Source organism: Colletotrichum spaethianum (assembly GCF_022836535.1).
Source record: "Colletotrichum spaethianum MAFF 239500 DNA, contig03, whole genome shotgun sequence".
Lineage (NCBI taxonomy): Eukaryota > Fungi > Ascomycota > Sordariomycetes > Glomerellales > Glomerellaceae > Colletotrichum > Colletotrichum spaethianum.
In genome coordinates, this window is record NW_026054773.1 from 847,673 (window position 1) to 861,176 (window position 13,504).

The following is a 13,504-nucleotide window of genomic DNA, read 5'->3' on the forward strand; positions in this document are numbered from 1 at the left end:
AGTGGTGTGTCGGTGGCAGTCGGAGTCTGATTTAGGTATGGGAGGGTAAGGTAATGGTATCGGTTAGGTGGGTGGGAGGCTCAGGTAAGGAAAGGTTCAAGGTCAAGCAGGGTAAATGGTATGTTAGGGGAAACGCGGACGCGGGCCCCAACTTGTGTGCAGGTACTCAGGGGAGAGTAGAGAGAAGAAAGGGGGGGGCGTGTGTGGACTATCCGAACAAGTTCACAACCGACACCGTTAGGTCAGGCCGCCGCGACACTCGAGAGAGGGGGGTTCGTCCGTTCGATACCAAAGACGTGTGTATGCAGGAGCCAGTGTTTCGATGGGGGGAGGCGTCAGAGAGAATTCAGCAAGAGGCAAATGCAGAACTGAGGCACAACTGAACGAATGTCCAGATAGAGAATAAGAACCCCCTATTCCCAACAGGCGGCCGCAGCGCGCCACCCCGGAAGAGGCTTGACTTTTCCCTGTGCGCTTGTGCAGCGAGTGTAATTACCTCAAGTCTCCTTGCTCGTGCTTTTTTTTCCTCCTCGCACTGATTCCCCTCCAGTCCAATTTCTCCAACACTGGATCCCAAACAACCCGGGCGGAACGCGATGGGAAAAACGAAACGAAAGGATCGGAGTCTGGGGGCACTTGTGCTCGCGTCTAGCCGCTGCACCTGTTGGGAGTCGGCTTTTGCCTCTTGGAACTCCCCCCAGTGAACCCTACGACTCAGACTTGCGCTGATCCATCCATCCATCGTCCATCTTCCCCCCGAAAAGCCCAAGGCTCAAGCCTGCCATCCGGACAGCCAGGTCGGACATCTCAGATCAGAAAATCGACAATTGCAGGTCCTGCTTCTAAATCGGACCGGCCCCTGGCTTAGCGCACTCAATGTGCCGGCGTCACTGGATCACACCCATGCATCCAATGGTACCCGCATTTCTAGAACACGAGAAAAAAGCAGGGATTTTTGAAGATAACGGCCCTGGAAGCGGATAGGGCCTGAACTGCCCTCCACGGCCTTGGCCGACGCTTCCGGGATGCCCCCGGGCATTCATGGGAGCACTGGGGCGAGCCTCATTGGAGAGAACTGTCATCCGAACAGTGGGCTCGGCCCCTCAGCAGGAAAAGAAACTAGCAAAAGCACAGCAGAGGCGGGCGAAGGCGTCAATGGGGGAGGCACCGCAGCAAGCGTTGAGGTGCCCGTCGTTGGCCCCTTTGTGTCTGCTGCAGAGGGTCAGAGACCGGCACAGAAGTGGTGGAAGGCCAAAGAACTTGGTTGAGTCGCCCTTCATGACAGCTTCTTTCTTTCTTCCTCTGTTTTCCGTCCTTCTGCTTCGACACTATCCCCTTAATGTCTTCCGTGTGGAGAATCTCCTGGCCCCTGGTGTTGAGTCCATCCTTTCTCGCCGAAACACCCAATCCTTTTAGTGGGAACTTCCCAGCAGGCAAGAGGGAGAACGTGCCCCGAAGATCCAAAATAAAACATGCCTGGCCTGTGGACTGACAGAGAAAAAAACAACAAACCAACGGCGCAGCGGTGGGCGATCCAACCAGACGTCGGGGCTTTGGCTGGGCTTGATGGCTTGTTAGGCAAGACAGGCTAACTGTTCCCCGGTGTCCGCGAGCAGCTCACGCCCTCCCCGTTACTAACCACACACCCCTCCCTTCGGTCGTGGTGGTCTGTTGGAGCAAGCGCTTGGCGTTCTCCCTCCATGTCGACGTCGAGTCCAGCTTGGCCAGTCAACCTCTCATCAGTTTCCTTCTCCCAATCACAGGACGTGTATCCCTTCAACCGACAGCCGGGGAAGACATCAAGATTGACGCCGACTCGCAATCGTAAGAGCAGGCATTGAACGGCAACACCAGCTAGGACAGGCTCCAGGCAGGAAAAGCCACTCACGTCCAAAAGGGGGCACAGACCACAGCCTGGCTCGAAATGTGTATGAACTGGGGCGAAACCATCGATAGATACAACACATCCTCGCGCCCAGACTGGGTCGGGCGATGATGTGGGTTCCATCAACCTGGACCTACCAATTTTAATCACGTCAGGCCCTCGTCGGATCGTAATCATGGCAGTGAGGCTTAGCGGAGTCCGAGTGGGTTCCCGTTAAGTCATGTCCTTGAAGTGCGTTCGCGGGTCCCCAAGCCAGGTCCTAGTCAAATGTCTTGCTTGCCAAATGGCCCTATCCCCCAGACTGCCTGCTTGCCGCCCCCTTCCCGTCAAATCGCCCCTAAGAACACAAGAGAAAAGCAGCTGCTCGGCTGTTGTCGATTCGTCCCTTTTCTTGTACACTCCCCTTCCTCCCCAGACCAGATTGGCATCATACTCCTCCTGCCTGTCAAGTCAGTCTAGGCCCTCCTGCAAAGTGTCTGTGTTGGTGCACTTGTGCAAGCTTCTCTGCTGCTCAATGACATCTGGGCCAATGCTCTTGTGCAACTGCTGCATGTACTAAGCGGGTCGACTACTTCTTGTTTTTTCCACTTCGCTTTTAATTATTTCTCCCCTTTACACCACACCAACCCACATTCGTTTTACAACAATCCTTCAGTCTTGAACTGAACCTGGCGGGAGAGAGAACAGAAGGGAGACCGAGACGCGCGGTCACCACCTATCGTTGCTGTTTTACGTGCGGCGAACCTCTTACACGCACTCGGCGTCCGCACACACACACACACATAGCTGCTCCGCCCTAGACACGCTATTCACTCGTTCATTCCAACCGTCGGTTGGGCAACACCGCAACAATGATGAGGGGACACGGAGGACAGCAGGGCCAGGATTACCCTGAGGGCGAAATGGTGGAAATCGACGTTCTTCAAGGCCATCATCATCCTCATCAACATCAATATCAGCCACCCTACCAAAACGGCCAGCAGCAGAACCAGCACCAGGAGCAATACCAAGAGTACTCTCAAAACCCATACGGCGGCTCGTACGAGCACGATCCTAACCAGGCCGGCCAGGAAGCGTACGGACGTGCCCTCACGAACAACGCTCCTTCGCCTTACCAGCAGCAGGACCAGTTTCAACAGCCGTATCAGCAACAACAATACCCGCAGTCCCACGCTGTCTCCGGGGACGATTACGGCCCTCCTGGGTGGGCGAACCGTCACTCGATAGGCATTGCTGGTGCGCCATCAATCGGTCCCTCGATCTCAGGGATGGACACTCCTGTCGACTCGAGAGCGGCCACGCCGACGCTGAAGAGCGGTATGCAGACGCCGTTCGACAACGAACACCTGCCTCCTCCGAGGCATCCGTGGTCGAGTGATTCCACGCCCAACAGTCCCATGGTAAGAATATACCAAACGAACACCACCGTCTCCCTTTCCAGACCACTGACACTGTGAGCAGAACCAGAGTCACCAGAGCCTGCAAAACTTGCTGCCGGGGCAGGCTTCGCCTGTTCTCACTAAGGAATGGGTTGAGGGAAGCGACCAGATCGCGAGGCTTCACAAGCGCGATGATTCGGACATCTGGAAGGGCTGGAAGCGCCACGTTTTCCGCATGGTGCCCATCTTCACCGTCCTCGCCACGGGGATGTACCTTGTCTACCTCGGTCTGCGCATTTACTGCGTCATTTCTGCGCAGCAACTCGCCAATGAGATCTACGCTCAAGCCTGGGTTTTTATCGCCGTCGAGGTCGCGGTGGCTATTCCCTCCATCATGCACAACATCTGGACCATGTGGTCCATGAAAAAGCGCCAGCGCCCCAAGTTGAGGCTCATGGGCGACGAGGTCCCGACCGTCGACGTGCTGCTCACCTGCTGCGGCGAAGAGGACGACCTCGTTCTTGACACGGCCCGCGCTGCCTGCGATGTCGACTACCCCCGCGACCGGTTCCGCGTCATCATTTGTGACGACGGCAAGTCGGCCGGCCTCGAGGCTGGAATCGCGGCCTTGGCGATGACCTACCCCAACGTTCACTACCTCGCCCGCCCGAAGTATCCCGGTGTTCCTCACCACTTCAAGGCCGGTAACCTCAACCACGCCCTCGACTTCGTCCACACGATGCCCGGCGGTGCTGGTCAATTCATGGCTGCTCTCGATGCTGACATGGTACGTTGAAACTCTTTCTCGGCATTGCCCTCACCTGCAAATTCGCGAGCATTCGTTCTTGAACTTTCTCGCCCAATGTTTACCTTCAGCTCATCTAACTAACCTCGAACCTGCAGATTCCCGAGCGCGACTGGCTCCGTGCCATCCTGCCTCACATGCTCATTGACCCCAAGGTGGCCCTTGCCTGCCCCCCGCAATTGTTCTATAACACTCCTCCGTCCGATCCCCTGGCCCAGTCCCTCGATTTCTTCGTTCACGTCATCGAGCCTATCAAGGATGCCCTTGGCGTCGCCTGGTGCACTGGTTCCGGTTATTGCGTCCGCCGCGAGGCTCTTGACGAGATTGGCAACTTCCCCCTGGGTTCTTTGGCCGAGGATGTCGCAACTTCGACACTGATGCTTGGAAAAGGCTGGAAGACGGCTTATATCCACGAGCCCCTCCAGTTCGGCACCGTTCCTGAGGACTATGGCGGCCATCTGAAGCAGCGTACTCGTTGGGCCATTGGAACTGTCGACACCTCGTTCAAGCTTAACTTTTGTCTGTATGGCGAGAAGGTTAAGCAGATGACTGCGGCCCAGCGCTTCTCTGGTTTCCTCTACGCTACTCTGAGTTTGTACACCATCCTCCTGACCCTGTCCATGTTCGCCATCCCGATCATTTTGGTCATGGGCAAGCCCCTGGTCGCGTACGCCAACTACGAGCAACTCCGCTGGCTGATCCGCGCCTGTTTCGCCGCCACCATCACCAACCGACTGTGCGAGTTTGCCCTGTTCATTCCCGCGGGCTACCACACCGGTCAGCGTGGCTCCCGCTACCAGTTGTGGATGTCCCCGTACATCGCGCTCTGTATCATCCGGTCTTTCATCCTTCCGACATGGCTCGGCGGCCAAACGCAGGCCTTCAAGCCCACCGGCTCCCTCGGCTCCGCTCTCAACGAGCGCGACCCCAAGACTCGCAAGGGCATGTTCCGCCGCCTCTGGGGTGTACTGATCAACTACATGGCCATCTTCCACCTTGCTTTCGTCTACCTGACCCTTGTTGGTGTCGTTCTCACCTCTTACCGCTGCTTCTACGTCAACGATGACCTTCGCGATACCCTGATGTGCCTCATCACGCACGCCTTCTGGCCGCCCCTGACGTTCATCTTCATCTGCAGCTCTCTGTGGACACCCATCGCCTACGCCATCGACCCGCCCAACATGCCGGAACGTGAGCAGCTCCTCGACCGTGACCCCAAGACTTTCGTCGCGCACCCAACAAAGCAGAGCAAGAAGATCGCCTTCGGCGGTCAGGCCGCGTGGTTCGAGACCGAGTTGACTGTTACGACGAGCTACACCATCCTCGTCTTCGTCCTCACCTTCATCTACTAGATTGCTTGCCTACTCAAGCCATGGCACATCCTCTTCTTCTTGCATACTAGCCGCAGACAGGCTGCGCCTACGGAAGCGCTTGAGACATACACGCACACAACAATGCGCGCGCATTCAAACGTACAAACAAAGATGACTGTTACGATAATGTAATGCTTGTAAGCTACTGCACATAGATCAGTATAGAATTACGCACACAACGGGGGCGCAGAAACCATCATCTCCCTGCTGGAAGGGAAAGGGTCATAACATCATGCATATTTTCTCTATATCGAATACATAAAAAAACATTCATAAACACACTGTCCAAACTTGATGCTTAATTCCGCCGACACTAAAAGTCTTGGCATAGCTAGCCTTCAGATTCAGGGGCGTACTTTTTCCGCCAAGAAAACCCTCCCTTGCCTTGTGTCCAGTTTTCCCAACAAGCGCCGTTGTCAGTGACTTTGTCTGACCGCGTCAAGCGTGTGTGCCCAAGCTTGACCATTCATGGCGTTACGGGAGGCTGGGGCCCAAGACACGGTATCACTAGCCGAGTCCATCATTCGTCATAGGCGCAAGTTCGTCGTTGTGCTAGAAGTCCGCGTCCTCGCAGGTGTCTCGCTGGAAAATGCACCCTCAAAATGTCGACTGTTTCTAAAGGAACGCGGACATTGCGCCAATCTGCAATTCGATAGGATAGTACCTCTGTAAGACGTCCAATTATCCCCTCTCAAGCCTTCTCTTCCTTTGCCCCTACTGTTCTTACTTTTCTTCTGTGCAGCTTGTCGCGCGCGGCAGCCTCCCATCGCCGGTTGGCTATGTTGCAATTTACAGCTTGCTGATACGGCGTTGCTGCGGTCTGATAAGAAAAGAGGGCCTTGGCAGATGTGCGTTGCGCTGATGCTGTGTAATGGTTGCACCGTATCCGTATCCCTTTACTGTGACGGCCGCGGCTCTCTTCGCTGAAAGGTACTTTGGGTTCAGGCGTCACCCTCCTCCTCTTCACGCTTCCTCTTCCTTGATTCCCTTGCGTTCGGCTTTGCCGCACGGTGGGCTGGTGGTGGAGTTCTCTTCCATGAATGCAACCCCCTCCCCCGGTGCCCGGCTCCGTCCGCAGACACAAGGACATTGGTCGCCTACCCAGAAGGAAAAGCAAAAACAGAGAGTGCTGCCTCATCGCCTCCCGTCCTCTGTGCAATTTAACTGAAAAGCCCCCCCCCGATAGCCGTTCGCAAGAAAAGAGCGTCAACGTGTCAAGTGCCCGTCACTACACTTGACCTTTCCACCTTCTCCGTCCGAGCTTTCCAAGGATCCCACCGGCCTTTGACCCCAAATCCGGGCTCTGTTGCCTGCCAGTAGACCGCCGAGGTGGAGTGCCAAGTATCTCGAGACGAACCACAGCCAAGGAGATTAACTTCTGCTAGCACTGAGGAGTCGCTCACAAACTTGCCTGCCAATGGCGCCATGGTGTGCGCCCGAACCACCCCTGAGTCACGAAGGCTTTTTACGTGCTAGCAGCTTGTTCATCGTCAGTCGTGCAGTTGACACTGTGCCATTGTGGCTTGAGCTTTATTGCCTAGGCACACTGCCTACCATGGTGTGTGCATACAGAAGCTGCTGCACCTTTCCTCCTGTCTCGGTGAATTGTGATAGGCTGCGGGTGGCTCGTCAAATGGGGGAAGTCGAGTTGTCTATTTTTAGGGCGGAAGTCGCATGTAAACACATTAGGAGCTTATGTCGCGCCACACGATTACGCTCTTCAAGTCGACATTGATGTAAGGATAACAGTCGCCGATCACATGTTCCACCACTCCTCACCAACTCCCGACCAAGCCTCGTTTATGGAATTACTTTTATGACCGCTCATCTCATCCAAGGTGGCATCTGTATCGGACTGTTCAGGAAACAAAAGCTCACCGACAGCAAATCAACACAGCATGTCGATCGCTGGAGTCGCAATCAAACACTCTTCAACGCTCTCTGCGTGTTCATAGGGCGGGGACCACTGTTGACTGCTCCCGGTCGCGCCGATCCGGCGACCCCCGCGTGCCCCGGCCGCCAGAGCAACCACTCTCTCCGAAGCAACCTCCAACAACAGCCCAATGATATGAAGCCGGCGGCAGCCCACTTCACAGCCATAAGCGGGCTGTGGGGAGACACGCAACTCTGTTGCTCTTACCCCGCCCTCAATGCATGAGTTTGTTGAGAGGGTCATACGAGGCGATCGGCTAGCAACGTCACATTACCGTACATTTGACTGCAGTTGGAAACCGCTCAGGTGATCTCTCAACCTTGGGTAATCAATTCTCGCATCATCATTATAGCCTCGGTGTCTGGGCCTCAGAGAACGAAAAGAGCTCTGTATCAGGAAGCTTAAAGTGGCAGGCTCTAATTATAGAGGTGCCTCTTGACAGTCGGTTGCTGCCAGCGTTTCTGAGCTGGCTAAATCGCGACGTATCATCCATATTGTCTTCGGAATGGAAACGTGAAGGAACCGCTCGCAAGCTTCTGCTATCTGTTTCAAGGCGTTGATTCACCGGTCACATTCGCCATTGATGGCCTAGCTGTGTGAGCAGAGTCGACGCTGCATGTACAGGCGTGTCAATCCTGTTCGCCCATCTCGAAGTTACAGAAGGGCTTCGCTTTCAATACGATTGTAGTTGTTAGTGAGTGACAGGCTTGCTCGAAACCTAACCAGAAGAGACAAGTCATTCTTAGACTTCAGTTCACTGACTTCAGTGTTTTACTTACCTATAGCATGAACCTGTGAGTTCAAAGAACGACGACTTTTCCCTTGTTGCACAGCACACCCTGCGATGGAATATATCAGGAGTAACGGTTATCAACCGTTTTATGCCAGGTCCCATAGTAAAGCACATCGCTGGTAGAATGACCGTTCTAGAGAGACGCTGATGTTGATCACCAACTTCGGCCTCTCAACACTACTTCCGCTCGTAGATCTCCATGTTGAGGCGCTGGGAGTAACAACGTGCCTTGTCAGACTACTTCTCATTTTCGGATAATCGGCAGCTTAAACTCACTGAAAATCTCTTCGATGAATTAGAAAGACGCCTCCATGACAACATTGTCGAAGAATGTCAACTACAACGGTTGTGAGACTCAAGCAGATCAATGATGAACTCTTTGGACTCCCTTTTCGGTAAATCGAGTTTTCCATAAGGTGGAAAACCAGATGCTTCAGCTTCGACATAGCCTTTATCAGTATGGTTTCCGCTAGCATAGATTTTCTAACATAGAACAGCAGGATTATTGTCGTTCAATGCCGTGACGTCCAACTATCTGGCAAAGAGTTCGTTCTGTCTAGCTGGACTACATGGCCCATGTCTTCTCGTCATCGACGAGAGTCTTGGCCGAATTCATGTCATCCGATGCAGCGCGAATCCAATCGGTACAATCTTCAGCCAGAGTCCCATACTTGAAGTAGCGTAGCATGTTTCGTAGTGTCGTTGGCCCGAAAGGCCCGCCAGATGACGGGAACTTAGCATCTATGGTTACCAGCAGCTGGTAGGCGTTTGAACCATCAGGTAGGTAGGTGGATTGGTGCTTGTGGGATGAACAAAGTAAAGTATATGTTGTGATATAAACAGAGCAGAATAGAAACGATTTGACGGGCGGATGAATGCAAGCTTGTGCTAGAAGAAACGATATGGATGATGTCGGTTGGTCTTACAGAGATTTGCCCTCCTGATGATCCTTCCAGTATTGTATGCCCTATGGTCTTCCCCACTGGGGTAAAATGGATGTCGGCTGAGTATCGCCTACTAACTTAGAGGCTAGAGGTACATATGTTTAACCTAAAACAGGTATCATTAGGAATTTGGTTCAAGATGATAATAGTAGGATACACCGCACGATTGACATGTAGACCGTGTAGCTGATATACGGAAAGCTTAAGGATGCTCCCTATCTGAGGTACCTGCGATTAAACGCAATGGGGGATGGTGGCTAAACTAGACAGACTTTACGATCGTAAATATCTGTTGAAATCAAAGTCCTTCTATTGTTGGAATCTATGAGGCCTTGCTTTCTTTAAAAATTCTTTCTACAGTTGAAAGTGCTGGAATAGGATCGTTTTCGGACTTCCTTTTCTGAAATTCGCCAGAACGTGACATGGCTGCGTGCGTTGATGGCTAAGCGTGAGTGATCTCGACATCAAAGCCTGGTTTCCAGCAAGAACCGAAATGAAATATTTCAGTCGCTGCACTTACGCGATTAAACCAGTATCTTCTCATGTATACGTGCAAGCCAAAGTACGTTTACTCCGTCACACTTGTTTGACGCCTTTGGTAAACAGGAGCTAACTACGTAATAAGGCACCTATCACTGTCCTAGGTCTAAGCACAAAATAACAGTGTGCTATCTCCACGTATGTGACTTGAGTCTCAAGACGACTATTTTTCTTTACAACAGAATGCAGAAACCCATTAAAAAACATTACACCGCTAATTTTGTAATAGATGCTCGTCCGACTTACGGACACTCGTTGTCACTCATTTTCCGGACAGGACAAAACGTCACAGCCACTTCAGCTTGGTCCTAGTTCCGGAAACTGCTGTGTGTATGGTTTGACAGCTCTGACCCTTTGTGATCGGTGTTACACTTCATGATTGTGTGTCCAAGACAATGGTAGTGATCTCTCTCAGGAGATAAATCCCAGACCAGTCCTCCGAGACTGGAGGGTTCGTGCACGTTTTGACAAGCCTCGGCACTATGCACACAACCAAATGTTGATTTAGCTACGTCTCACACATTAACTACTTCTCCACAATCGCATTCGTCTTCCTATCTGCTTCCGACCCAAGGATTATGAGAAAATCGCACAGACTGCCGTCTACGAGCCGCTTTCCATGCCCTGCCCCCATGCCCGGTTGCCGGTTCCCAATCCGGCAAACTGCCAAAGCGTTCGGGGACTAGACGCCGTTTCATCCCATTACCAACGTTCACCGGAGCTCCGTGATTGCCTTAACCGGAGTTCATTATAACCCGAGAGCCTGTACCAGCTTAGTGAGTTTGGACGGCTTCAAAGTCTGAGTGGGTCTTCGTTACTATTCACCAGGCGAGGAGATTCGCTCCGGCGTCGCAAGATCTGAAGCGATCAACCTAGAGCAAGCTCTACCCAAAACGTTACTTCAACCCGGGACCGAAAGACCCAGGACGACCCAGATCTTGGAGCGATCGTCCGGCATGAAAGTCGTCCCAACCCTCCAAGGTTCGTGGTTCTGTCATAAATTACCTTTGATTCCTAGTATTCTCAGACAAGCTGCGAACTCTTAATCAATTTAGTGTTGTAATTACCTTTTGTGCCTTCACGTCGTTTCTGCTCGTTTTCCCTCATTTTCCATCTTACTTCCGATCGCTCTGGTTAGCGAAAGTAGTCAAGATGAGGGCCTCTATTCTCCTAAGCTCGTTAATTCTCAAGTTCGTATTTGCGGCGCCGTCGAGTAAAATTGAAAAGAGGGATCTTTTGACGATCCAGAACGCCTTCATCTCTATTTCAACGGCTGCATCCAACCTAGATGTCGCTCTCAGGGTGATGCGCTCCCTTCTCCTTTAGTCCAAGGGATCTTTTTAACATCTTGTCTCAGGCCCTGACGCCCGATCCCAAAAGCGCCGAGACGCTTGTACCGGCCATGATGGACGTTGAATTTGCTCTCACTCAAGCCCGTACCGACATCGTGCCTACTCAGCCAATCTCAATTACTGATGGTATCGTCCTACAAAATGCCGCCGACACACTAGCTAAGAGCGTTAAGATTATGGTCATGTCCTCAATGCTCCAGCGCCAAACCTTGGACCAAGTCAACATGACGCCGATGCTCTTGAAGTCATACATGAACCAAAATATGCTCGCGGCTGCTCTTGGCCAGGCTGTCCTAGCCAAGATCCCAGCCGAGAGCATCTCCGCTGCTTCATCAGCGTTCGGCGGGGCTGGTGGCGCTGTCGGTATGGGAATCATTTCCCTCAGTAACCCCCCCTTGGCAATGCCGCCTGCCATGGGTGCACTACCCACGGCTCCTCCACCAACGGCTCCTCCAACGATGGATCCTGCACCGGCGATTCCCGCACCGGTGACTCCTGCGCCAGTGGTTCCTCCGCAGACCGGCTCACAGCCAGCAACTATGAACGTCACTGTGGCCCAGGTACTGGGGGGTCCATCTAAGTCTAAGAAACTTTGATGAGAAGGAAGTTGGCGCTCAGCGTCGAGCAAAACCGCGTCAGGGGCTGTCCAACTGTTGCTCATCTCATCACTTTGTAGGACGAAAACTTGCAGAGAATAGCCAATAGAACTTATTAGGGCATGGTCTGGTTGGCCCTGATAAGCTATTGGGTAACCGTGTGCTCGCAGTGGTTCAAATAATGTGATGAACGATGAATCTGAAACAGACAGTCTCAACTATTTTTGGACAAGATATTTAGCTTCATCGCCTTTCCTATCACTGTCTCTGAAGTTCCTGATCACCTAAGAACACCTTCACTCAAGGCTCTACGGTTACCGCAGCATATGTATGAAGTACTGGAAAAAATATCTTTGCGTATTCTCGAAATACTCTGGTGCTTTAATGGTGGCTGCCGAGTCATCAATTGGAAGTGAGCCAAAGACTTCCCCATTATTGGACTCGAGCACTAGTCATAAATCACCTGTTTCCCCCAGTAAGCCCTGACTCTGGCGTTTTCAGACTTGTAATTCTGTCGTTCTTGAGGAGGTGTTGCAAGGATGTTTGCCACCTCGATGCTCCCAGCACTTTGGTAGACCACGACCGTTACATGGGTTAGCAAATGACATACTTAGTGAGCAGGAATATGCATAACGATTTCTGTGTAAGGAAAATGTGTAGCCCGTTTGTCGCTATCGAAGCCACAGGACCAATGACATTCCATGGCACCTCGAAGCAGCACCCCTTAGTCGCCATCTGGCCACACTATACGGCTAGTATCACCCTTGCTCCAGTATCCCGAGCCTCCTTTGCGCCAAATCGTTGATCTCTCATCAAACGAGTCTTGCATTTCTTCAAATTCCCAGTCGCTTGGGAAAGGTCTTGAATCCTGTGAAGGGCCTCGAAAAAGCTCAAGTAGTTGATGTCTTTCAAGGCGATCCCAGTCCCAAAGTACGTAAGCGCGGTCTCGAAGCCAAGCGTTTTCTTCAAGCATAAGCCATGCGATCAGTGGTAAACCTGCGTGTGCAACGTACCAGGCCTCATAGGACCCCTTGTCAGTATCTTCGTCATTCTTGCGCTTTGTCATTACGGGAAGTAATTCGTCTTCGGTATGCGCTTCCAAGAGAGTATCGTTGTCAATATAAGCCTCAAGCACATGGGATAATGCTGAAGGAAAGTTTGATTGGCCGTTGTCAAAGGAAAGCTGTAGTAACTACTTCAATGCATCGTAGGAAATTTGGTCAGTCAGTCGATATAAAAATACTATTCCTTCTGAGACCTATCATTATCATAAGTAAAGAGACGATGGATGATTTAAAACGTTATCTAGCGGTATAATAACCAACCCAGAGTTGCCTGTGGCTGTTTTCCAGCCCATCAGTGAGATAGTCGACTGACATTTCGCCAAACTCGAAGTCATGTGCGACAAGTTCGGAAGATGCTAGACGCGACGTCAGACCATGTATCAAGAATCGTGCATGTATTTCGGGCTTAAGGGCATACCTTTAGTAAGCTTTGCTTCGAGGAAATCATGAACACAGCCAAGCTGCTCGTTTTCCCATGGCGCGTGCCTCGAGAAGAACCAAGGATTCATGCCCGCCTCCAAGACGCCACTAACACCGCGAGGGCTTCCACTGAATAGAGTATAGAACAGTTCAACGCGGTAGAAGGCACGGCAAAAGCGAAATTACTCGGCGTGCGACATAGTTGCGCTGGTAGACGTGTTTTTCTTATTGTCTCCGTTGAGACGACGCCAGGCATCCGTGGCAAATTCGTAGGCCATGCTCTGAACCGCGTGGTGGGTGAGTTCCATCTTCTGTAAGAGGGCGACTGGCATTGATGGGAGTCGGGCTGGGAGCTGCGCTGGCTCGTTGTAGAGGACGTCGAGCAATTTGCAGACGGAGAAGCTTTTACTTGGACGCGGT

At 52.3% G+C, this 13,504-nt stretch overlaps 2 protein-coding genes across 2 annotated transcripts; both read left to right on the forward strand.

The window, feature by feature from the left end:
- Positions 1-2,736: 2,736 nt before the first annotated feature.
- Positions 2,737-5,421, forward strand: ColSpa_01723 (cellulose synthase 1; the record flags this gene model as incomplete). Its single annotated transcript, XM_049267935.1, has 3 exons — positions 2,737-3,285; positions 3,347-4,051; positions 4,168-5,421. The coding sequence occupies 3 exons, from the start codon at positions 2,737-2,739 to the stop codon at positions 5,419-5,421; spliced, it is 2,508 nt and encodes an 835-aa protein (XP_049123892.1).
- Positions 5,422-10,804: 5,383 nt separating this feature from the next.
- Positions 10,805-11,600, forward strand: ColSpa_01724 (uncharacterized protein; the record flags this gene model as incomplete). The annotated part of the gene is made up of 2 exons (XM_049267936.1): positions 10,805-10,954; positions 11,010-11,600. 2 exons carry the CDS (start codon positions 10,805-10,807, stop codon positions 11,598-11,600), a joined length of 741 nt encoding a protein of 246 aa, XP_049123893.1.
- Positions 11,601-13,504: the final 1,904 nt, after the last annotated feature.